This window comes from Corvus kubaryi, unplaced genomic scaffold, assembly GCF_017639235.1.
Source record: "Corvus kubaryi isolate FWS band 111438036 unplaced genomic scaffold, C.kubaryi_AGA036_p1.0 37284, whole genome shotgun sequence".
Lineage (NCBI taxonomy): Eukaryota > Metazoa > Chordata > Aves > Passeriformes > Corvidae > Corvus > Corvus kubaryi.
Window position 1 is genome coordinate 7,310,262 of NW_024581088.1, and position 25,770 is coordinate 7,336,031.

At 50.8% G+C, this 25,770-nt stretch overlaps 1 protein-coding gene across 1 annotated transcript; it reads left to right on the forward strand.

The window, feature by feature from the left end:
• The first annotated feature begins 44 nt into the window (after positions 1-44).
• CPD (carboxypeptidase D) lies at positions 45-25,636 on the forward strand. The gene is made up of 21 exons (XM_042026264.1): positions 45-773; positions 3,145-3,392; positions 10,559-10,701; positions 11,062-11,231; positions 11,785-12,152; positions 12,550-12,741; positions 13,596-13,763; positions 14,750-14,859; positions 15,303-15,405; positions 15,841-15,983; positions 16,494-16,663; positions 17,235-17,546; positions 18,693-18,888; positions 19,135-19,270; positions 19,966-20,115; positions 20,519-20,614; positions 20,707-20,771; positions 20,930-21,061; positions 21,413-21,598; positions 21,899-21,998; positions 22,629-25,636. Exons 1-21 carry the CDS (start codon positions 85-87, stop codon positions 22,853-22,855), a joined length of 4,104 nt encoding a protein of 1,367 aa, XP_041882198.1. The 5' UTR covers positions 45-84; the 3' UTR covers positions 22,856-25,636.
• Positions 25,637-25,770: the final 134 nt, after the last annotated feature.

Sequence of the window (25,770 nt, forward strand, 5' to 3'; positions counted from 1 at the left end):
CAGGTCCCGCCCCCCGGGGCAGCGCCACCGCCCCCTCCGCCGGGACCCGGCGCGGCGCGGCGGGACCGGGGCGTGCGTGGGGCTATGGCGAGCGCGGCTCGGGGGCTCCGGCTGATGCCGGGACTGCTGCCGCTCCTCTGCGCGCTGCTGCTGCCGCCGCTGCCCTCGCTGCAGAGCCCGGCCCGCAGCCCCCACATCAAGAAAGCGGAGGCGGCGGCGGCGGCGCCCGGCGAGGCGCTGCGGTACCTGCACTCGGCCGAGCTGGGTGAGGCGCTGCGGGCGCTGGCGGCCGCGGCCCCCCCGGGCCTGGTGCGGCTCTTCAGCATCGGGCAGTCAGTGGAGAATCGGCCGCTGTGGGTGCTGCGGCTCACGGCCGGGCTGGGCCCCGAGCGCCCCGACGAGCCTCCCGGCGGCGCTGCCCTGCCCGGGCGGCCGCAGGTGAAGCTGGTGGGGAACATGCACGGGGACGAGCCGCTGGCACGGCCGCTGCTGCTCCGCCTGGCCTGGGAGCTGGTGCGGGGCTGGGCCGGCGGCGACGAGCGCATCGTCCGCCTGCTCAACACCACCGACCTGTACCTGCTGCCCAGCCTCAATCCCGACGGCTTCGAGCGCGCCCAAGAAGGCAACTGCGGCGGCGGCGCCGAGGGCGGCCGGGAGAACAGCCACGGCCGCGACCTCAACCGCAGCTTCCCCGACCAGTTCGGAGACGCCGAGCCCAACCTGGAGCCCGTGCCCGAGGTGCAAGCGCTCATCGACTGGATGCGCCGCAACAGGTGAGTACTGCCCGGCGCGCCGCTCCGGGGAGCGGAGACCCTTGGCTTCGCTCCCCGGGGGTGTCAGCCAGCTTCCAGCCCTTCCCGGTGTTTCCCGGCAGGGCCTGGGGGAAAGGAGAAGTAATTTCCCCACCTGTTTATCCCCAGCCTGCCTCCCTGCGTCGGCCCTTCATCGCAGCCGGGACCATCCTGCGCTGGGGAGAGCATTTGGCGGCCGCAGGTTTTGTGCACCTGCCGAGGAGCTGCACTAGCCCCGCAGGGCACAGCTTGTGCCCTGTACCCGCCCACATGTTCTGGCCTCCATGGCCGTCTGCATGTGTCCCATCTCCCCGAGCTTGTGGCTGGAAACTTCTCTCCTGCTTCACTGTGAACTTGTCCGTGGGTCTTGCTCTTAGGGCCAGTAATGCTTTCTCCACAAGCTGTGGGATGCTGGAAATATTTGGGGTTAAGTATGCAGCTGGTCTGTGTACGACCACGTGAATAAAACTGTGTTGGATAGGCCTTCCCCTCATCTTTTTGTTCCATGGAAAATTCCTTGGATTTAGAAATAATGCTCTATGCAGCAGCATTTCCAAAGACAGGCCCTGTTTCTACAGCCACCTTTCCCATCTGTTCAGTTGAAGCACGTGGGACTGAGCCTCGAGCATCCATGCTGACCTGTCGGGCTCTCCCCATCCTAAGGGGTAGCACAGTGGGAAGCTGCTGTGCCTGGAGTGGGGGCAGTCCAGGAGGGGAGATGGTGCCTTCAAAGCCCAGCTCTGATGTGGGGGTCAGGGGCAGCCCCAGAAAGTGCAGTGGCCAGGCTCGGCATTGATTCTTCATTTACCACGTGTTCTTCAGAGAACTGTGTAAGGTCCAGACCACAAAGGTCAGTGCAACCAACCGTGGGAAACTGCAGAGAAAGCAGCAATGCACTGCAGCAATGCAAACTGTGGCCCTCTTCCCAGAACAGGGATAGGAAGAGATGGAGAGGGGGTTACTGATGGCCACAGTGCACTCCAGGGCTGTTGGTTGACTCCAACCAATGCACACAACCTTCAGCATCATATAATGTTTGCTCATGTTTAGGAAACAAAATTTACATGAGCAAATGATCGTTATTAAAACTTGGTGGATGGCAGTGCCCATGGGGATGGTGCTCCAGAGGAATTTCAGGAACTTCACCAGTAACTGCTTGTCTTAACAATCCTTTAGGACAGCTCTGGTGCAGCACTTTGCACTAAAATCCCTCCAGAGTTGGTTCAGCTCAAAATTAGTTACAAGGGAAACTCATGTGCTTTCTTTATATAATTTTGAAAACACCTTGAGCTTTTTATTTTATCTTTTTCTCTTAGTACCTGAGGTGGGATTTGCTATCAGCCAGGGTGAAACAGGAAGAACGTGGTGCTTTGTGCGTCCCTCTGCCTGGCAGCACCAGTTAATACTGGTGTAATTGTTAGACTAACATAACTGCCGATAGAAAAATGAATGGGTAAACAGAACTGTTTGATTAAAAAGGGAGATAGTGGGTGTAATGCAATTTACGTGCGCTATTTTAAGCAAGGTAAAGGTATTGGTCACATTACCTCTGCTTGGAAACCAAATCCCATTTGAGCAAATGCACAGGAGAGCTCTTTTCCCCCCTCAGTGCTGTGTTTGGTGGGAAGAGGAAGAACAGAGACAATTACCTTTGGGATTCGTTTAAGTGCTTGTGCTGCCTGTGATCAAACTGAAAGGGGATATGGGGCATGCCCTGCTGTATTTTCTGCCTTGGGATTTTAACAGCTCTGTCTCACATCCAGATTTTATTTGTGAGTTGATTCTGTTGCACGTACCAGGTGTACTCATCTTGATGAAGAGCTGTGCACTGCTTGTGTGTCACTGAGTTTGGGGGTTGCTCTTAGACTGCAGCAAAAAACTTGTTCCATCTCCAGAAATGCCAGATGTCAGTTTGGGGAGCTACTCAGCCAGCCCTGAGAGCTGGGTTATTGCAAAAATCTGCAGATTTCCCCACTGTGCTCCCACTTGGACACTGTTCAGTCCCTGTGACAATGCTGCTGGCTGTGTTGGAGGCTGGAACACGTCTCCCACGATAGGGTTTCATGTCCAACAGTAGCTGACTCAGTGTCAGACAGGTGTGTGTCTGTTAACTTAGCCTTGGTGTAGCTGCAGCTCCAGGTGTGCTCCCTGCACAGGGCTGATGGAGCAGGGTCCAGTTGATTCCACGTCCAGTGTGTGCATTTTGCCTCATTAATCCCAAATAGAGTTTGGAGGCTCCTGAGAGCGTGGTTTGGGTGGGAAAGCAGCAGAATAACTGGTTGGGTTGCTGTAGCAAACTTCCTGTTGAAATATTTCCAGTATGACTTTTTCTCCCTTTCCTTCCCAACCCCAGGTTTCTGCTCTCTGGCAATCTCCATGGTGGCTCCGTGGTGGCAAGCTACCCCTACGATGACTCTCCCACGCACAGGCCCACAGGAGTCTACAGTAAATCAGCTGATGATGAAGTCTTCAGATATTTGGCAAAAGCTTATGCGTCACATCACCCCATCATGAGAACTGGCAAACCCAACTGCCCTGGAGAGGAGGGAGAGACCTTCCCAGATGGCATCACGAATGGTGCCCAGTGGTACGATGTAGAAGGTAAGCTGTGCTCACCTGAGACTGGTGGTGTTTGTCATAGAGGAAGGGGCTGTGGGTTAAGTGATATTTTTAGCTTTGAATGTCTTCTAGCAGCTTGAAATGAAGAGAGAACATCATGGGAACACCAGCTGATGAGTAACAGCTTGGGAGATGTTTGTAGGGAAGAGATCCCAGCAAAATGGAGGATTCTTCCTGACCCCCTTACGTGGTGGAGAATTGTCCTGCACGTGGGAGGCTTCATTTGCCAAATGAACTCTTGTAGGTCTCTTGATGGTGGCTAAATTTTGATACAGGAAAGAGGAAATTATTGTTTAAAGGTATTAAAGCAATGCCAGTGTTCTGTGAGAAGTCTTTTAACCTCTGAATTTGTAGTTTTGTGATTATAGAATAGCCTGCTGTAAAAGTATGTGAAATTTAGATATGTGGTCTGAGCTAACCAAGGAGTTCTTGCTGGAAGTGGGGTTGGCAGCTTTTCCATGGACTACTCTACTCTTAGACCTGTGTGGAGGGTGACAGCCTGCATGACCTGTTCTCATCCACCAGTGTGGGAGATCTAGAAGGCATCTGAATTTTGGCCTGCTGGAGCCTCTAGAACAGCTCCTGACCCCTCCATTAGGCAGCTGCATATAGAAGTGAGCTGAAAAGGAACAGATTACCTCCTGGTGCCACCACTCTACCTGTGCAGGTGGAGGTTACTAGCCTGGCTCAGCCACTCAGTGGGTTGCTCTGTGTGTGTTGGTTTGGTTGAAAATTTAAATAATAATTTATGTGATGAGAAGCTCTCATGGAAAAGAGAGCTCCCAAGTTATCCCATTGCTGTGCCCCCTTGGCAGATGTTGTACGGCCACGGCCTCACCAGACAGGGCAGGAACTTCTGTGGTGAGAACACAACAAAAAAGTTGCAAAAATGGTCTCAAGAAGTTGTGTTGCTTCGCTGCTCTGCCTTCCCTTGCGCTGTGGCTGAGGGATGATGGCAGAAGTGCTGAGCAAGCAGTGACAGCCAATGTTGTTTATCCTTCAGAGCTTACAGCTTAACAATTTCTAGTAAGACAGTGTCTTTCTGCAACATGGGCTTTGCAGCAGAGTCCTGTGTTAATCCTGCATCCAGCTTGCTTGGGAAGGCTGGAGAGGGGTCCATTATAGGGCCTGAACACATCATCTCTGAGCTGGAAGAGGAAGGCTGGGTTTTTAGCTGTGTCTGAATCATTCCCCTGGATTTCACTGGGCAAATAAGGTGTTGTGCTCAAATAAGATGCGGTTTGATCTCTTTCTCTACCAGCTGTTGCTGAGCACACCAGCCCTCGTGTTTGCTGGCTCAAGGTTCATTCTGCTGCTGTGAGATGTCCTGCAGGAGGAAAGTTTGTGTAATCTGGTGACTTGGCTTGTGAGGGAACAGGATATCCTGGATGATCTGTGCTGCCTTGTTGTGGTGGCTGTTGTTATCGGCCAACACTTCAGTTGGGAGGTTTAACTGCAGCTCTAAGGTCTTCTGTCCTTGTAATGAAGTGGGTTGGGTGTGATCTGAGGGGAAAGTTATTCCAGAGCTTTGGGTCTGTGCTCTCCTGACCCCAGAGAGCAGCATTTTACACTGCAGGGATGACTTTTTCATCCTCCTGGTTGGTGGCTGTGGCACTGGTGTGTGAACCTTCCAGGCTGCCTTTGCTCTACCAGCAGGACAAAGAAATGGCACCATTTTCCTTTCAGAGGAAATAAAAGGTGTGAACTGCAGACCAGATTGCTCTGTGCTGCCATCACTGTGGTTTGTGTTTATCCAATAGCCTCCAGCACCCAGTCTCTGCAGAAATGAACCCTTTCTCTGTGACAGGCCACAATCTCGGGCTCAGCACGGATGGCTGTAGGCAACTCAGGGGCAGAGATTGCAGGGAGGATGCACTGATGTGGACTCGTAGAGTGGAGCATTGCTGAGGGTGACGGCAGCCTTTGGAGCAGCTCCCCCAGAGCCAGGGAATTTGTGTAAAATGATCACAGGTGAACTGACCAGTACCACACGTGTAGTTTGATGTTGTGTTGATTCACCCCTTCGGGGTTGCAGCTTTTAACATTTTTAGTAGTGGATGAACAGCAGGCAGAGGGGAATCAGTTGTAAGTGGTGTGACAGAAGCAGCAAAACCATCGGAGAGGCTGTTTTGAGTCATCCGAGTTGCTCAGCTCTGTGCCAGGGACTGCGGAGGCTCGTGCTTGGATCAGGAGGCCTTTCCCAGTGATTGCAGAATTGAAATGTGTGGTGAAATGAGGCTGGGGAAATCCCAGTCCCTGAGCTGAGCTCTAGAGGTAGATAACCAGAGCTCACGGTTCTGTGAGCGGTGCGGGGCACGTGCTCGAGGCCTCCAGATCAGGCTGTGCCAGCAGAGACTCCCGCAGGCTCCAAGTGAACTAAAGCCAGTAAAAACAAAGAAATGAGAACATAGTGTTTCAACAGGTGGAAATTTTCCTGCCACATTTTATCATGTGAAATCAAACATGCTGGAGAGCAAACTGCCACGGGATTCGTTGTCCTGGAGTTACCAGTTCAATTTTATGCTGGTGCCAGACTCCATTAGCTTCCATTTGAGTTTGCAAACAGCCTCTTACATGTGTCAGATTGAGGTGGCAAGTACAAACCATGAGAGTAATTGCTAAGGTCAAGTGTGCACAAAGATGGATCTCTGCCAGACAGCTGAATTTGGCTCCTGCATTCCAGCTGCTGTAGATAAGCATGTTGGTGACTGGGATGCTTTTTAGAGGCTATCTCTGGTGTGCATGCTCTTTCTCTTCCTTTTTAGCCTTTGGGGGTTTTAACTACCAAGTGGCTGGTTCAGATCAAGGGAGTACATGCAAAGTTGGGCTGGGGTACAGAGAGCAGTTGAGAAACCGCTCTCGTCTTATCTGTGGGCAGGATGTGCTTTGACTTTGTGTTGTTAAGATCCTCTAGATCAAAAACTAAATTCAGCATGAGCATGTTTTGTGGGCAGCCTTGGAAAATTTGTTTTACATGCAGTCCCTTCCTAAAAGTTATTTTCTTGCTAGCTTGACTCTCTGATGTCCAAGTGTTTGAGATGTTTCTGGTGTCTACTGGGAGGCACTTCTCAGGTTGAAAGTGGATTTAGGTTACCTTTGTGCTTACTGGGTTGTTTTGGCTGTGGTTACCAGCCACACTGAGCTTCCAACCAGCTCTTAGTGGCATCCAGCTCAGAGCAGTTAAAATGAGTGCTGAGAACAGTGTGGCATCACTGTGGTGGCTTCTTTCCTGGGCATGGCAGAAGGCACTTCCACAGAGTGAGCTCTTGTAGAAGCTCTCAGCCATGTCTTTCTGGGGATATGCACAATTTGCTGCACTTATGTGCTTGTATTTTCATAAAAGTCTTGCTGCAGTTCTTTTTCTTCTTGAGAGCAGTATTGGCTTGGTGGTTTGAGTGTCTAAGGCCTCTTTTCACATCTATCATGAACTGCTTGGCAGTGCTGTGCTGGTGCAGCCTTTGGGAGGGCTCTGCCCTTCTCTTTGAAGAGAAGGCTGGGCTACTCTGGGCCATGCAGCTGCTACAGTTGGAGGCCCAAACCTCACCTCCTCTGAGTTTAATGGTTTCAGACTAATGGACCAGAACATTCCTCTGCTTGCTTGGTGCTGCTGCTGGTGCTCACTCAGTCCCGTGCTATGAGACAATCAGTTCTGAGCAGAGTCAGCAACTTGAGCTGTGTATTGAGTCATGTCTCCAGCTTGCTTGGTGCCATCTGCTCCCTCTGCAGAGCAGACGTGACCGTTTTTCTGCTTTAACTTAGCTGCAGGTTCCTTATCTGCTGATGTCTGCTCCAGTGAGAGCTGGAATTAGTTTGCTGCATAGTGCAGTTTGAAAATAGAGTCCTTCTTGGCTGGCCTGGCAGGCTTCTCCTGGCACGTGGAGTATTTATGGTATCTGGATCCTCAGGCTTGACTCTGGAGAGCTGCATTCTCCTGGTTTGAGTTTGGCAGGGAGCAGAGGCCCCTCTGTCAGTGTGAGCTCTGCAGTGTTTGTGCTGCAGGAGGTCTGGTATCCCTGCCTGAAGTGCAGTCCTGATGCTCAGGGAGTGGGTCAGAGCAGGAGAGAGATTTGTTCTGAGCACTTTTGTGACCTACTGCCAGTCAGGGGCTGACTTGCAGTGACACTAAGCTGCTAAACAAAACTAAACAAAAAGGGGAATGGTGCCTCATGGGGAGGCTGAAGCTTTTCACAGTGCAGGCTAATGACACCCCATGATTAAAATGCTGAAGTAAATCCAACAGGTTATCCCAGATATTACCCAAACAGAGTAGAAGCACTGTAGTCTGGCAGTTTTCTACCTCAGGTGTGTATTTTCTCCTCTGCTCCATGACTGTAGCGCCCTGCTAATGGCAGGCTGAGTACAGGTCTCTCTTTACCCTCTGGGTCTCTGCACAGCCACGGGAGGCTGTGCAGATGGTATGTGGGAAAATATGTAGCTCCACAGGCTGTAAAAATAACTGTCCTGCTCTGCAAAAGAGCCATGTGAAGGCCAAATATGTGCAGTGGATACAATCCAAATTTTCAAGAATGCAGTGGACTACTTTCTCCAAGAGACAGTTTTACCAGAATTGGTGTAGCAAGCTCTAATTTAGTCTGTTGCTGCTCTATTATGGGTGAGCATCTGTCCTAAATTTGCTTGAATGGCAGATGAAGCACTAAATATGTTTCATAATGGCCCTGGTTTACGTATGGATGTTTTCAAATGCATTAACGTCCTGCTAGGAGCAGATGGTTATGGGCTGGCAGATCGTTTCGCTCGGCGTGGTGTTTACTGGCGAGAGAGCAGCCTGCTGTGCATGCCTGTTCTGAGCCTGGTAACAGGAGCTGAATGAAGCTGGGGGTGGATCAGACTCACAGGCCTTGTTTCTCTAACCCCCTGAACGGAGTTTGAGAGTTGGAAAGTCCTCCAACACTTTGTGGCCCCCTTTTGCTGGACAGAAAAGTCTCTTTCCTGTTTTGATGTCAGCCTGTGCACTCCTTCTGGCTGCAAGTGACATTTGATTTGTTTCAGTGGAAGCTCCGTGTTCCCTTAGCAGCACACTCCCAGGAGACCTGAGAGGAACTGGGACATCTTTGTTGTGATACCATCCCTCACATCTTCCCAGGGGCCAGTTCTAAATCCTACTTTATGCTGTCAGTCCATCCCTGCTTTACCCAGCTGCAGTGGGGCTCTTGAATTCAGGGCAGTGGTCCCTGACCTTTTGGGCCACCACCTCTGTTAGAGGCCTCCTCTGCTTGGTCAAGTGCTGCTGTTTTCCCCCTGTTGCTGACCATGCATTAACACAGCCCCTGCCAATGCCAGGGAGTGCGTTTGCATCAGGGTATTGATCCATTCTGGCTGGTTAATTGGCCACTGCCACAAAGGGTCCCTCACTTCAAGGGGCTTGTGAATGATTAGGAAACCGCTCAAGTTAAATGAGCTCTATTGGCACAGCACTAATGCAGCACTTCAGTGGGCCAAGCAAAGGATGGGTGCACAAAATTTGCATTTCTTACAGACCGTTTTGCTGGGGCTTTGCAGTCCGGTGCCATGATATCTGCCACAGCTCTCTGCTTTTCTTGTCTTGGACTTGGCGTCTGCCTCCTGTGGAGAAAATGCATTGCTGTTCTCTGAGAGATGGACTTCTGAGAGTCAGTTCAACTCCCTCAGCTCATCCAGAGGAAATTCTGGGCCCCTGCATCCAGGTGACCCTGGTGGGAGTCGTTCTGTTGGTGTGGAGGTCTCAGGGCTCTTGTTGCAGGCGCTGCTGTACAGGTTGGGATGGAGCTGTCTAGGAAGTGGTGGCCAAGGCTGTGACACACAAGTCTGCCTGTGTTATAACTAAATAAGGTTGTGGGAGCCAGAAGACATTTTCAGCACACAAAAAACATAGCGTGGTGTGTCTTCCTTACTGACACAACTGCCTGATTGGGTGGTGGGAGCAATCCTTTCATGTGGTCATCTGGCTATTGTCATGTGGGGTTTAGCAGGGTGATTCTGAAACCTCTTTCACAGACGTGGGTGTTTTGGAATGTCCTTTTTACTCTTGAAAGTTCCCAGTAGTGTTTAGAGGGCTGAGCATTTGCAGTCTTCGTCAGCACGCTCAAGTCTGGGCTCCAGATCATGAGTGTTGATACCTGCAGTAATCAAGTCCTGCAGGATTCAGTCCTGTTTGAGGAACAGCTTTGCTTGCTGAGCGTTGGATATAAACTTCAGTGAATGGGGTCAGGACACTTGCTGGGACAAGGGGACCTTTTTGATTCATAGCAGTGCCTGTGGTTTCTCTGAAGGGCAAAAACAGTAAAATGAACTTAATACTGGGAAACAGCTCTGTGCACTCCTGTTTCCTGGTGCTCACCGAGGTTGGGCTGGTTTAGCACTAAGCTAACAAACTCTCCAGGTGTTGCAACATCCTTAAATTGATTTGAAACTGCTGCCTTACAGAGGAAGCGTGGGAGGAGGCTGGTGACTTGGCCAAGAACAAGTTTCTCAGACTTTCCCAGGTGGACCTTTCTCAGGTATAGACCTTTGGATAAGGAGTTGGAAGAAAAGAGCAGCTGAGGAAGTAGAGAAGGGGAAGCATTGTTCTCATCCTGTCCAGAGTTTTGCTAAGAGGCTTTTGGGAGAACAATTGTGTGTTCCTTGAAACTGATTCCAGTGTGCAGATTTGAGCTGCCAACTCCCAAGTTGATAGTCTGGTGTTTTTTTGGATCAAAGGCCTCAAAGTCATTTTGAGTGAAGTAACCTCTCTTGCAGGCAGACCTCATAAATCTGAGGTAGCTTGGAATGCACAGGGAAGGAGTTGGCTGCTGGAATGTTCAGAGTCTGGTGTACCTGCCCTGGCACACTGGGTTTGTTGTGTCTGCAATGTAAAATGAACCTGTATGAATTCCCAAGAGCTGTGCTGAGAGAGTTCAGCTGATGGAGCTGTGAGACAAAGGGACTGTTACTTTGAGCTGGCTGTGACTGATCTGAATGGCCCAATGTTCCAATTACAGCATAGGCTGTCATCATAATCTGACCTGACTTTTCTCCGTAGGCTGCTCACTCTGGAGCTGGGGCAGCATCCTGGGGAGATGCCATGTGGGGCTGAAGGACAAGGAGAAATAGCATCCCGTGGTGGGATGTGTGTGCATTGCTCTTGGAACGTCTTTGCCTCCTTTTCTCAGGTGGGATGCAGGATTACAACTACGTGTGGGCCAACTGCTTTGAGATCACATTGGAGCTGTCCTGCTGCAAATACCCACCAACTTCTGAGCTTCCAAAGGAGTGGGAGAACAACCGGGAATCTCTCCTGGCTTTCATTGAGAAGGTAGTGAGGGCTGGGCTGGGTGTGGGTGTGGCAGCTGTGAAACCTGTGTGTGTCCATGGTGGGCTGGGAGCACCGTGTTCAGGTGCCCTCCTGGCTTTGTTTGCTGTGTGAGGTAACACAGATGCTGCAGCTGCTGTTTGGAGGTGGGTGGCTACAAAGCTGCTGTGTTTCTCTGTGGTTCTGCCACAGCTCCCACATGCCCCGTGACAGAGCTCTGCTGAGAGGAGCCTTGTGGGGTGCAGTGTTAGAGGGACTGATTGGTGCAGATCTGCCTAAGTCATGCAGAGACATTGCTGCCTGAGGATACAGTTCCCCTGATGTTGCCTGCCTTCAGCCAGGCCCTTGCTTTTTTTCCCTCAGGTCCACATTGGCGTGAAGGGCTTTGTGAGGGATGCAATCACAGGAGCTGGCCTGGACAATGCGACCATTGCCGTTGCTGGTATCGCTCATAACATCACAGCAGGGAAATTTGGTGATTTCCACCGGCTGCTGGTGCCTGGGACCTACAACGTGACGGCTTTTGTGATGGGGTAATGTCTCTGTGGCAGCTTGTGCCCACACTGCCAACTGCTCCTGTTCCTTCTCTTGATTCCCCCCCGTTGAAAACACCTTGTGTATTTAAGGGGCTTGGCTAGAAGCTGCAGCAGTAAATGGTTCCAGTCAGAGCTGCAGCTGTATTTGCACCCCTCAGGGTGCTGTTGAGTGCACAGAATTTCTGTCAACTGCTGTTTGACTGCTTGTATCAAATTGCATCCTTTGTGCAAAGGAAGGAAGTGGAATAGGGTCACCCCAACAGGAGTTTGTGTTGTCCCAAGCCTGCGTGTGAATGTGTGACTTGCCCCATGGCCAGTTCTGTGATACACCTGAGGCTTCTTCCCTGCTGAGCCATGCAAGGACAGCAGTGGAGCTGGGTTTGGTGGCAGTGGGATGAGTCCCATCAGCTCGGTCCCTGTGAATCTCAGTCATTAATGTCCCAGTGCGTTCGGGCTGGGGGGAGTAGTCTGGAGTGATGGAGGGACTGCAGGGAATTTTGTCTTCTGTTCTGCAGAGCCTTCTTGCTGAAGCCAGTTGTTTTTTCCACAGTTACACACCAGTGACCAAAGAGAACATCGAGGTGAAGGAGGGAGATGCAACAGAAGTGAACTTCTCCTTGCAGCCGACTGTGATGCCACCAACTCCTAATGTCACACAGCTCACGGCAGCGCCTTCCCCTGTCACTGCCATCACCCCCACCTCTGTGCAGGCTGAGGCCCCAAATCCAACCTCTGTCCATCAACCCATCCAACCCATGGACTTCCGCCACCACCACTTCTCGGACATGGAGATCTTCCTGCGGCGCTATGCTAACGAGTATCCCAACATCACCCGCCTCTACTCCGTGGGCAAGTCTGTGGAGCTGCGGGAGCTCTACGTCATGGAGATCTCTGACAACCCTGGTGTCCACGAAGCAGGTGATGTGGGAAATCCATTTTAGTGAGGCACAAATGCAGCTGACAGACCCTTTACACTGGGAGAGGCAGAGCAAAAAGGAGTGTAGAGCTTGCTCCTCTCTTGAGAGACTGAGCTGCTCCTTGTATCTTTTATAGAAAGTACAAGTGCAGTGGGTGGCACTGTGTTAAAGAGCATTGCTGGGGACATCTGTGCTGGTCATGGAGCTCTAGGGAAGAAGGGCCAAGAAAGTTCTTTGAGACATTGTTGTTTTTGGAGTTGTGGGAGCAGAAGTGTGAGTTTTAGGTAAATGCCCTCCAGCAAAGCCTGGAAGGGCAATGCTCAGGGGGTGGTGAGGTGTCTCCAGGCTGTAACATAGTGGTTATAATTTGTCTCTGTGGTGTGACCCTGTGTCTGCAGGCGAGCCAGAGTTCAAGTACATCGGTAACATGCACGGGAATGAAGTTGTGGGGCGAGAGCTTCTCCTGAACCTCATAGAGTACCTCTGCAAGAACTTCGGCACAGATCCTGAAGTGACTGACTTGGTCCAGAGCACACGGATCCACATCATGCCATCTATGAACCCTGATGGCTATGAGAAATCCCAGGAAGGTACTGCTGTTTGTGCCAATATCTGTGGGGTTTCTAGCTCTCAGGACAAGCCTTTGGGTTCATGGAATCCCTGGGAAATCTGGAAGCCTTGTGGGAGCAGGAGTGCTCTCCACACAGGGAGGCTGGGAAGGGACTTGGTGTGTGCTGTGGGATGAGTGGGTGGACCTTGATTGATGGATGCTGGAAGCTGTTGGGGAGAGCTCTTATACTTCAGCAGTGCTGTGAGCTGCCCCTGTTTGGGTCCCCTTATGGTCTGTGGCTAATCCAGGGCTTATTTTAAAAAAAGACATGTATTTGACACAGCTCTTGCTTGCTGTGCTTTGGTCCACTCTGTCAGTAAGTGCAGTGTGGGAGCCAGGCTGTCTGCAGAGCACTTGTCCAAGGATAACATAGACTTTTATCATGAGGTTAAAACTGGCAAAAACATCCTTCAGGGAAGTCTTAGAACTACGTGGCTCTTGCAGATTGGCAGAACAGAGACTGTCCAGAATCCCTTTCTGGAAGCAGAGCTCTGCTTGGGTTTAACAAAGAACTTGTCTGGCTGGTTTGAGAAGGTGAGCTCTGAGGTTTCTGTGGTCGTGACATCCGGCTGCAGAGATTGTTCATGGTTCAGTGCCTTTGCTCATCTGACTGCCCTGAGAGCCTGAGCAAACACCCACGGGACGGGCCCCCAGGCACTGCTGCACAGAGCAGGCCACTCTCGGGGGAGGGCCTGGGTGCCCCTTTCTGGGTGCAGGGAACCAGCACTGCTGTGCTCTCTGCTCTCTTCACTAACTGATACTTTTGTAAACTCTGTAATAAAAGGTTGAAACCTCTTCACAGGGCGTGAGCTTGAACTTGTGTTTCATTTTCAGGAGACGAAGGAGGTACTGTTGGCAGAAACAACAGCAACAACTATGACCTGAACAGGAACTTCCCAGATCAGTTTGTCCATGTAACAGACCCTCCACAGCCAGAAACTCGTGCTGTCATGGCCTGGCTAAAGTCTTACCCGTTTGTGCTCTCAGCAAACCTGCACGGAGGTACCACATCCAAACCAAGCTCCTTCCTCTGTGCTGGGCTTTGTGAGATGGGAGTTTGCAGGGATGTCTCCACAGTGTCCTAGGTGTGCACTGAGGAGCTCTCGTGCTGCAAGATGGAGCAGAAACTGGAAACAGAGGGTGAAAACCGTGTCCCCAAATGTGTTTGTAGGGAGTTGAGGCGGCTGCTGGGAAGATCCCAACCAGTTCTCTGAAGGGGAGCATCTGGGAGATGGGGATGGACTCCCTTGTCAGCAGATGGTCTGGGAATGGGATACAGAGCTGTGGCTGTTAAAGGCTTCACAGCATTTATAGAGTGAATGCAATCCTGAGGGTTCCCTGCCTTGAGTGGCATGGCAGAACTAAGAAATTTGCAGTAATTTAATTCTCCTTTTGGAGTGTTCTAAATTAAGTCTCTGTGTATTACAGCTTACTCCCTAGACAGTTTGTCTGCTGGCTTGTAGCTGTGGTAACTTGCAGGTGGATGCTTTGTTGCCAGCATGTTTGGTTTGTAGTGCAGAAGTCTGGTGTGTGGGTGTGAGGGGGCTGGCAGGTCTCCAGCTGCAGTGGTGTCTGGGGTTTCACGGTGCTATTAGTACAGCTTCCTTGGGGAAACCTTCAGCAGTAAACTCCAGAAGGCTGAAAAACTGCATCATTTGTGTCAAAAGCACCATGCATATTCTAGGAAATTCCTCCCCTTTCTTCCTCTTCTCTGTGAAAGCAATTATTATGAGGTTGTGCTCAGCCCTCCTTCATGTAAGAGCCAAAGCTTTGATGTTGTCGTGGCTTTGGTTCTCCTTCCCAACGAGGTGTGGTGTTATCTCTTCCTGTGCTTCTGTGTCTGCTATCCACTGAGCTTAATGCTTTGTTTAATGCCAAGTCTTGAGAAACAGAAGACTTGGCACTTGCTGGGGAAAAATTTCCCCTGTTATGCTGAGGGATGACTGGGAAAGCACACAAGTATGAGCCACAGCTTGTTTTGCCTGCAGGTTCTCTGGTGGTTAATTACCCCTTCGATGACGATGAACAAGGAATAGCCATATACAGTAAATCCCCAGATGATGCTGTGTTCCAGAAGCTGGCACTTGCCTACTCCAAGGTAAAGCTCTAACAGGAAAATGGGTACATCCTGCTGGGTTGACTCCTGGGAAACTCCTCTTCAGCTTCCAGGGAACCTCCTGAGCAGCTGGTAGAGGTGGTTGCAGGCTCTGTGGGTGAGCCCCTGCTGTTGCAGGGGCAGCAGAAGGGTCCTACTGGAGGGTCCCATTCCATGAGTGATGCCCAGCATGCTCTGTCTGCAGGCAGTGAGGGGGGAGGGCTCTGTGCAGGCACTTTTAAGGGTGGTGGAAAATGCTGTTCATGGGCTGGGAGGAGAGCAAGGATATCTCTGGACTGGGGTTGGGTGTGGGAGCAGTCGGTGCTGCAGCGATACAGACACACGTCTGTGGTTGGTAACCCTGAATGTGTGACTAAGGGGAGAACAAGAGTGCCTGTGGCTGTGGAGTGCAGGCTCACCTTCACATGTTACATCTTGTTTTACAGGAAAATGCAAAGATGTATCAGGGAAGCCCTTGTAAGGATATGTACCCCACTGAGTACTTCCTACATGGCATCACTAACGGGGCTCAGTGGTACAACGTTCCAGGTAAAGGACACCTTAAATCTCCTGTGCTGTTTGTCTTCAAGTTAATGCATGTGCAGCTTAAATGATTTAGTCTGACCAGTCAGGAACTCTGCATCGGTCAGCTCAGATTAATGGGACTCAGGTTTCTTTTATAACCTCTTAAATAATGTACCCTGATGAAGTTATTCCTGGGGGAAGGAATTTATAGTGTAGTTTCTCTGGCTATTAGTAAAACTGTTTCATAGAATTTTACAGCACTTTATTAGCATGAAAGGTATTTACAAGAGGGAAGGTTACTTGTCTGCCCCTTTGGCATCCCTTTGAAGCTTGAATCCTGCCCTGTGTAAAAGCTTTTCCCTTCAAGTTTGTACTTCATCTTTCTCTACTATCTGATTTTTTTTTTTTTTGAGCCATGGTACTTCAGAAGTCAAAACTTGTTTTACATTCTTGTTTTAGGTGGGATGCAAGACTGGAATTACTTACATACAAACTGCTTTGAAGTGACCATTGAGCTGGGCTGTGTGAAATACCCAAAAGCTGAGGAGCTGCCCAAGTACTGGGCACAGAACCGGCGGTCACTGCTGCAGTTCATGAAACAGGTGAGGTGCTCTGACCTCAGCTCCTTCTGGGGTTTGCTTTAGACAAACCAGAATGAACAGGGTGATCTGCAAATGCTGCTTCCTGGCCAAACTGGGTACCTGCTCTACAGAAATCACCCCTATCAGAACCTGTCTCAACTACTCTCTCTTCTGAATATACCAAAAATCTATATGGAAATAGCATCCAGAGGATGCAGGTGGGGGCTTTTTATGTACCACTACCTTGGGTTTCCTGAGGCTGGAATGTCTTTTATATTCTGTTCCTGTCTGAGTAGGGCTGGTGCTGCACACCTGGGGTGTGCAAACAAAGGTGTGGAGCAGAGAGCGCCATGCTGACACCCTGAGCCAAACAATTGCTCATTGTACTCATCAGGTGATCTTTGTCCACGCCAGCTGCTGGCCAGTCTAACCTGAACCCTTTTGGATCATCTTGCTCCTCTGGGAATGCTGAAAATGTGAGGGGTGGGAGGCAGAGTGAGGGCTGGCACTCAGCAGAGCTCCTTTGTGCAGGTTCACCAGGGTGTCTGGGGCTTTGTGCTGGATGCTGTGGACAAGAGGGGCATCCTCAATGCCACCATCAGCGTGGCCGACATCAACCACCCAGTGACCACCTACAAGGATGGAGACTTCTGGCGCCTCCTGGTCCCAGGGATGTACAAAATCACAGCGTCTGCCCGAGGGTGAGCAAGCCCCAGCACGAGGAGCAAACAGCTGCATGACTGACTTCCCACTCAGGAATATTCCATCACCTCTGCCTGCCCACAGCACACGTAGGCATGGGCGTTTCTCCTGCCGTCTGGCCTGTGCAGAGATAGCAGCGGGAGGCTACTGTGGTGTCAGACTGCTCCCCTGGCACTGGTGTACAATCCCAGTCTTCCCCTGTTAGGAGTGGATAACTTGGTGTCTCTAGGGGAAATTCTTTTCCAGGCAGCTGCCCACAGAAGTGACTTGATCACGTCAATACTGCCAAAATTCTGCGTTAAAGCAGCCTGACCTCTTGTGTTGCCAGTCATGCCCTGCAACACCTGAGCCAAAAGGAGCTCAATGCCATGTTGGGCCCTGAGCTGTTCCCTGTCCTCCTGCCATTCCCATGTCCTTTTGAGCTGTTGTTGCTCCTCATTTCGGTGCTTCTCACTGTGGGCAGGGGAGCAGTAGCACTCCCATGTGGGTGTGTAGTCAGGAACAGGGCTGGCTTGTTGTCCAAGGTTTCACATGCCTGATGTTTTCTTGTACCTTCTTTTCCCTGGGCAGGTATGATCCAGTCACTAAGGTGGTGGAAGTTGACAGCAAAGGTGGGGTGCAGGTCAACTTCACTCTTTCACGGACAGACAGCAAAGTGGAGGAGGGGAAGGTGCTGGTCTTGAACACCCCAGACACCAGCAACCCCAACGAGAAGGAGTTTGAGACCCTGATTAAAGATCTCTCTGCTGAGAATGGTCTGGAGCGGCTCCTGCTCACCTCCTCCAGGGATGTGGCTCCGTACAGATACCGGCCCTACAAGGACCTCTCCGAGTTCCTCCGAGGCCTCTACCTGAACTACCCACACATCACAAATCTCACCAGGTGAAAACAAAGCAGCAGCCTGGGCTAGGGATGTTGTGAAGTTGTTAGCCATGAACACAGTGCAGAGATGGGGAGCTCATCCCTCCCTTCCCTGTGCTCCCTGAGATGGAGGGAGCACCACGTGTAAGGACATGATGGCACGGCAATGGCTGCAGGGCCTCACACGTGCATCCATGTGCTTTTTCCTGACTTAGTTCCCTTGGGATGCTTGGGACTGGCAGTATTCCCAGCACTGATATCCCAGACTTCTGCACATCTCTCTGCTCCATACTGTGTTGTCTGCTTTTTAAATCCTTTCTGACACCCTACTGAAGAGTCCCCAGCAAAAATGACCAGATTTGACTTACACATCTCAGATGGCCTTTTTTCACTGTCTGCCTCCAGATTTTATTTCAGTAGGGCCAAGACACTTTTGTGTGAGCTTGCCCTCGGCCAAGGTCTGTGCCCTGCTGCAGAAGACCAGCTGCTGCCATCCTCTGCTCTCCTTTGTGACCTGTAGCACTTACCCTCTGTCAGCTTTAGAAAGCACAAATCCCTTTGTCCCAGGGCCTCATTTGCTTGTTGTAACCAGGCACAATGTGCTCATGTGCTGTCCCTGCTGGTGCCAAGGCTGCTTTGCTGATCTGTAGCCTCTATTGTCCCTGCAGTTGCATCAGCCCTGAGCCTGTTCCCTGCTTTCCCTGCACTCAGTTTGCCAACTTAACGGCATGGCTGTAGCAACAGCTCCTGCATTACTGGGAACAGGCCTCTTTTGTCCTGCTCTATAAATTAGTCTGATGTCCAGATGTATCCTGCTCTGAAGGAAAAAACAAAACCCACCACTGGCAGCACAGAGGATCCAGCAGTTCCACACTTATTGTCATCTCATAGGCTGTATGGAGATGTATGGAATATTGGATATTCTGTGCATCTGGACCTGGACACACCCTTACCCCGATGCTGGTGTTCAAACTGATGTTCAGAGTGAATTCTGTTCAGTGCTGCTGCAAATCTGCCCCCCTGATGTGGTTGTGTTTCTCTTGCCTTTGCAGCCTTCCGCTGGAGGCTGGCAGCAGTTCCTTTCCACACCGGGATTTCTCCAGGAGGTCAGGCTGGAGTTGCAGCTCTGTTGCTGAGCTGACACTCCCATTTCCCATCTCTTGGCAGTTTGGGTCAGAGTGTTGAGTTCCGTCAGATCTGGTCCCTTGAAATCTCCAACAAGCCCAACGAGTCCGAGCCTGAGGAGCCCAAGATCCGCTTTGTTGCCGGTATTCATGGAAATGCTCCCGTTGGGACAGAGCTGCTCCTGACACTGGCAGAATTCCTTTGCATGAACTACAAGAAGAATGCTGCTGTTACAAAGGTGAGAGGCCAATCAAAAGACCTCCTTGGAGCCTTCCAGCTGTATCCTGAGACGACAGTGCTCACTGGGAGAGACTCCTTTTGCCAAAACTGCCTTGGGGGCTTGCGGTGATTCTGTGTAATGGAATGTGTAATTCTGTGTGTGATCCATGGGACGAGTGGGAACCTCAAACTGCAGTTCTTAGGTTCAGATCCAGGCAAATGAACCCTACTAATTGCACTTTGTGCTGTTTCTCCTTTTGCTCAGCTGATAGACCGGACACGGATTGTGATTGTGCCTTCCCTGAACCCAGACGGACGCGAGATCGCGCAGGAGAGAGGCTGCACCTCGATGATAGGCCAGACCAATGCTCATGGCAGAGATCTGGACACAGATTTCACAAGTAAAGCAGCTGCCCCATGGTTGGGTGGAGTCGTTGGGTTGCAGGGTCTGCCTGTAAAGAAGGCACTGCTCCAGGCAGCACAGCTGCTGGGAAACTTCCAAAGCTTGGATCCTCTTTACAGACAGCAATTTGCAGTCTCTTATGTGCAAGAAACAAAGCAGAGTTATTTAGGAATCGGAGAGGTCAGATAATACCTGACGTGTTTTTACTCTTAATGGATTTCTTTCATCTCTGGAAAAAATGCCCTCTGTTCATGCTCCCCAGAAACAGTCTCCTTTTTTCATGCTTTTCTGGTTTCCATGTAACTGTATCCATAGCACTGTATCAGCCCACCCTTCCTGAGAAGGAAATGTTCTCTGCCCAAGTTTGGCTGGGATCATCCCAACTCCTTCCTTAAGAAAATGTCAATTCTGTGACATTGTTGTGAGCAAACACACAAAATAGCCTCTGGAACACAAAAGGAAATAGCTTGGGGAAGCTGCATTTAGCTTTGCAGATGAATTCCCCCCACAGATAGTCTGGACTGGGTGCTTTATGCTTTACTTATCAGTCAGGTGCATCTGCTGAGATGAAACAGATGCCTTTTAATACACACAGCAGACCTAATTTCAGACATAAAGGATGTACATCTGACCTCTCAAACACCTCTTAAACTATTCTTAGTTCCCTTTTCTGTTTGTTGTTCTGATTTATAGGCAATTACACCCGGTACTCAGCAGCACGAGAACCTGAGACCAAAGCCATCATGGAGAACTTGATACTGAAGCAGGATTTCAGCCTCTCTGTTGCTCTGGATGGAGGATCTCTGCTTGTCACTTACCCCTATGACAAGCCAACACAGTCAGGTGTGACCAATTGCCTGGTTCCCCTTGGGCTGTCTCTGCAGAGGTTCATGTGACCACGTGCTGTAAGAGCTTTTTGTGCTCATGGTGTTCTGTAGCCTCCTTTGTGTTCAGCCCTTTGTGTGTGGAGTTGACAGTCTGTAAGTAAAGCTATAAAACCTCACAGGGTTCAGCTAGGGATCAGAACATATACCATTTCTATGCCTACAACAATATTTCAACCTTTCCTCTGCCAGAGCCGGTATAAAGTCTGCTTTTGATACTGCCCCTCATTGTTAGAGGAAATAGGAATGCTCCTGAAACAATGTGAGTCACCATTTAGTACAGGATCATGGGGTTAAAATGGGAATCTGCCCCTGCAGGGAATGAGAGTTGCATGCTCAAAGTCTCACTTTTCTCATTGCAGTGGAGAACAAAGAAACACTAAAGCATTTGGCATCTCTGTATGCAAACAACCACCCAGTGATGCATTTGGGCCAGCCAGGCTGTCCAAATAAGTCAGGTATGTTGGGTTGAATCCTTTAACCCCCTGTCAGCTCGTGGCAGACTCTGCTGGGCCAGCTCTGGCTGACAGCTGTGTTTTTGCTCTCACAGATGAGAATATTCCTGGTGGAGTGATCCGTGGCTCAGAATGGCACACTCACCTGGGAAGTATGAAGGTACTGCTGCATGGCACAGGGCTTTTCATCTCTGCTAAACAACCAATAAAAAGCGTATTTGTCCTGATGTCTGAGCAAAACTTCCCCACCTCCAGCTGCACTTTGCAAAGATTTCTTTAATACCGCTTTTCTTGTAACTGTGGTTTTGTTCTTTGCAGGATTTCAGCGTGACATTTGGTCATTGTCCTGAGATCACTGTTTATACAGGCTGCTGCTACTTCCCCAGTGCTGGACAGCTTCCTGGCCTGTGGGCAGACCACAGGAAATCTCTCCTTAGCATGCTTGTGGAGGTGAGCTGCAGTCTGAGGGAGGAAATTCTGGCGGGGAATAAAGTGGTGGGGAGGGGGAGAGGAAGAGAAACAGCATGGAGAGTCTTTGTGGTTTTGTTGGTGCTGTGTAATTACAGATGTTCATGATTTAGGCTGTATGAGGAATGGATTGAGCAGAGGCAGCAAGTGACCACGGCAAGTGTTGACACAAGAGTTAAACATCTGTGCTGTGTTGCCTTGCTCTGTTATTTATTGTGAGGGTCAGGGATGGAGAGTGAGCTGTGTTTTAGAGGGAAAATAGGTCCCATTTTAGTTACAGAGGCACCATAAGCTTGGATCTGAACGTAAAGTGCTTGAAATGCTTTATTTCAGGTCCATAAGGGAGTGCACGGCATTGTCCAAGACAAGAGTGGCAGGGCAATTTCTAAAGCTGCCATTGTTCTAAATGAAGGCTTGAGGGTCTACACTAAAGAAGGTGGCTATTTCCACGTGCTCCTGGCTCCAGGTTTTCACAGCATTGATGCAATAGCCAGTGGGTACCAGCAGAAACATGTCAAGGTACGTGAATGCCCGTGTTGGAGTTATTCCCCCTTTCCCTGTCACATAAAAACTTCCCTGTTTGGGCTCTGCCTGGTTGTGCCTGTGTTTAGCTGCTGATTATGTGCCATCAGGAGCTGTTTTCTGCCTTGACAGAATGGATGGAGAACAACTTCCCAGCACAGCAGGGTTGTTTTCAGAGTACCTTTTCTTTCCATGGCACCTTTCTTCGACCAGGGCAGGACCAGGCAGATGACAAGTGTCTCTCTTGTCTGGATCCCCAAGCTCTGAGATGATCTAACCTCTCGTGTCTTTCTGCAGGTCTTTGTACGTGATGATGCACCCAGCTCTGTGTTCATAATATTTGACACAGAAAACAGGATTTTTGGACTGCCAAGGGAGCTGGTTATAACTGTTGCAGGTACAGTGATGCTTTTTATCAAAGCTTTGAGCTTTGCTTTCTGTACCAGTTCATGCTGACAGAGATGCTCCACTGAACTGGGAAAGCAGCCTGCAGGCTTAAGCCATCTCCTGCTTTCCCTTCTGAACACACTCTTGTCCTTGCAAACTGGTCCAACAGCCCTTGGTTCTGCTTGGTGGGAGGAAGGGAGGAAGCAGAGTGTTTTGCAGGGATTTGGAGGGTCCAAAATGTACTTTGAGATGTTTGGAATGGGGAAAGCTTGTGTGCATAGCTGGGAGCTAGATCTTGCTTCTTCAAGGCTTTTTTGGGTGGTGTGACACCAGGTAAGCATAAAGAGATTATTTTATTTTGTCAAGGTGGCAGCTGCTGAGGAGGGGTGTGTGGGAGTTTAGACCCAGTGGTCTGTAGTGCAGCTTAGTGATAATCTCCTAGATTTCAGGCACAGAAAATGGAGTGTGTCCTGTTCTGGGAGCAGTTCTCCTTTCCTCCATGGCCTAGGAGAAAGGAGCAGGATCACAATGAAGTGAAGGAAGTGGTTGTGACTGTAGGAGGGAGGAGGGATGCTGGCAAGCCTGGGAACCTCTGGCATGGGGGAACATGGCATTACCTTTGGTGTCCTCTCTCTGGCAGGTGCAAGCATGTCTGCCCTGGTGCTCACTGCCTGTATCATCTGGTGTGTGTGCTCCATCAAGTCCAACAGACACAAGGATGGCTTCCACCGCCTCCGGCAGCACCACGACGACTATGAGGACGAAATCCGCATGATGTCCACTGGCTCCAAGAAATCCCTCCTGAGCCACGAATTCCAGGATGAAACAGACACTGAGGAAGAAACACTGTACTCCAGCAAACACTGACACCTCCAGGGCAGGAAAGGAGGTTCCCGTGGACCAGACCTGGTGGTGGGGGGCGATCCCTGTGGTTCAGTTTTGAAATGTTAGCTTCAGGATGTGTCCTCCAGAGGGGTGGGTGGCAGCTCCCAACTTCCCTCTGTTTGCTCTCTTCCTGTGTACAGGCACTTAGTGGGTGCTGGAGGCTGTTTCTGAGATAAGGACATGGTTTGTTACATTTTTGGGTCAAGATCTGGAGGTTTATATGATGTGGTTTGAAAGGCAGCTTTAACAGGGTGGCCAGCAGAGCTCTTAGCATTTCCCCAGCATCTCAGCACAGGGAGCAGATGGTGGGGAAGTGCTCCAGGACCTGCATGGAGTCGTGGTCACAACACTCCAGAAAAGGGTGAGAAACCTGTTTTGATTTCATGTTTTCCACTACATGCTTGGGGGAAGCCAAATCCTTCAAGTGGCTCCACATTCTGCAGAGCAGCCCTCAGAAAAAGCCCCAAAAAAACCCCCCAAAAAACCCCTTTGATTCTCAGCTGTTCCCTTGGAGCTTTTCCCACCGTGGGTTGCTGTGGCCTGCTGTGATCTGCACCTCTCATGGTTGTGGAGCACCTCTAACGTGTCACTAGTTTCAGGGAATGACTTGGCATCCTGAAGGCTGGGGGAGATGACATCACTGTTGATGTGAGCTGGAGAAAGTCAGAGCTTCAGTGAACTCTGACAGAGCTCCAGTGCCTGCCAGCTCTGCCATGCTGCTGCTCCTGACTTCTGGGGAGCAAAGAAACTTTATCCCCATCCACCCTGGTTGTGTTTTGTTTGTGTCATAGGCTTGGCTTTGGGGTCTCATGTTCATGTTCCAATAGTTCAGTGTCTGAAAGAGCAGCTGGAAGGTTGTTCTAAGCAAATGGATTCACTAATCTGTAGAAAACTTTTATCAGTTTTGCTCAAATCCACCACTGTTCAGGAGGAAACAGTGGAATCTGACCACTGCTTTATATTTAAGCTTAATGGAGCAGCAGGGAGAGGTCATGGGAGTATCCATGGCCCAACTTTGGTGCTAAATTCTGAAGAAAACTTGCACCATTTGCCACTGTCCACTTAGTACCATTTAATCACTGGTGATGGCAGGCAGCAAATTTCCTGCTGGCTTGGCTCTGTTCTGCTCCTGCAGCATCCCTGGAGTGTGGAGCAGGAGCTCCACCTGTATGTGTGGCTGCAGCTGTGGTGCAAGGAGTGAGGGAGGGCTGAACTGTGCTGAGGGAGAAGGGAAAAGCAGCCAAATTCTGTTGTGGTAGCACTTGGCAGGAGGTTGGAAAGAGGAGCTGCAGCACACATCCCCAAGGCACATGGGATTTGTGGGGAATAGAAGGGATGTCCAGAAGGAAAGAATGGTTGAAACGCTTGATTTCCAAAGCCTTTATGTAACTCTGATGTTCTGTGCTTTCTGCAGAAGCAGAAGGCTGGGATTAGAATAGGCACTTATTTTCTTGCTGCTCATTTTCTAATTCTTGCCCCACTGACCTGATTTCTGGGCTGCAGAAGCCTTAGGCCTCGAGTTTGCCCTGAGCTGCTCTGTCCTCCAGAGGCCTGGGGATGTTCACTGGTGAAACCTGCATGTGGTATCTATGGTGGGGGGGGGGGCTGGGTTGCACCCAAAAATCGTACGGGGTCTGCTCTGCAGGGCTCTGACCTGGTCTCTTCTGGGGGAACAGCCCCACTGAAGGCTCTTGGGCCATGTCACCTGGGGAAGAAGCTGTTCTTCACCTCTACCTGTGGAAATGCCCTTCCAGAACCACGTGCCTGTGGCTGTGGTGCCATGGTCATCATCTCAGCTGGTTCTGTGCAGGGACAGAGAGAACCCTCAGACACCAGTGTACCTCCTTCCCTGTTCCACAGGACGTTCTATTGCAAGAAACACAAGGTGTGGCTGGGGAGGTGTGCTGGGAACAGGGAGAGGAGCCTGGGCATTCCCTAAGCTCCTGTCCCACATCTGCTGGGAAAGAACTGCTCTGGTTGCCTTGTGCAGGAGCCATGAACATCTGTGTGCCTGTTCCCAGCTCATTGTGCTGAGCAGGGGATGGGGTTTGGTCCCTTTTTGTCCCTTTTCCACGTGTAACAGGCTGTAGGACACCAGCACAAAGTAGCATTAATCCTGCCTCATCTCTGAACTGTTCCTCCTTTAACAACAGACACAGTAGGTTTTATTTAAAGTCGAGTTTGCAAATGGCTCTTAGGGCTCTGTTTGGGCTTTGCTTGCTCTGGCAGCAGATAATGGACAGAGCTGGCCCTGCTTTGTCCCTGTAGCAATAAGTCCTGTTAGGAACTGGCCCTTTTCCCCAGAGCGCATTTCGGAATTAGCCGGGAGTAGGTGTGTATATTTAAGGTGCGTGGATTTGAGATGTTTTGCAAACGTATGAGACTTTTCTACACAGCAGGACCAAGGGCGGTGCCTGGCTCTGGCTCCAGATCCGTGCTCGGAGCTTCGCCAGCGCTAGGGCTGTTCCTGGGCACTTCGGGAAGGCAGGAGCGGCTCCCCGTGCCCTCGGTGCGTCCGTCTGTCCGTCCATCCGCGCCCCGGGCCGAGGAGCCGGTCCCCGCGGGCCCCGTCCCTGTCGCTGTCGCTCCGTGCACTTGTGCCTTCAAATGTACATTTTCAAAGGGACTTGAATCGCCCTTTCCTGGCAGCGGGAGGGGAGGGGGCGGCGCGGGGCTGGGCCGGGCTCTGCCCTCAGCCGCCGCCGCCTGTTTTTTACCTGTATACCGAGATCAAATATCTGTATAAAACTATTTTGACGTCCACGTGCGTCCTCTCGTTCTTCCTTACAACGGGGCGGGGGAAGCTCGAGGGCCCTGGGCGGGCAGGATGGGGGAGCGGGACACGGATTAGCGGAGTCAGAACCGGGGTCGGGATGGGGATGGGGATGGGGGTCGGG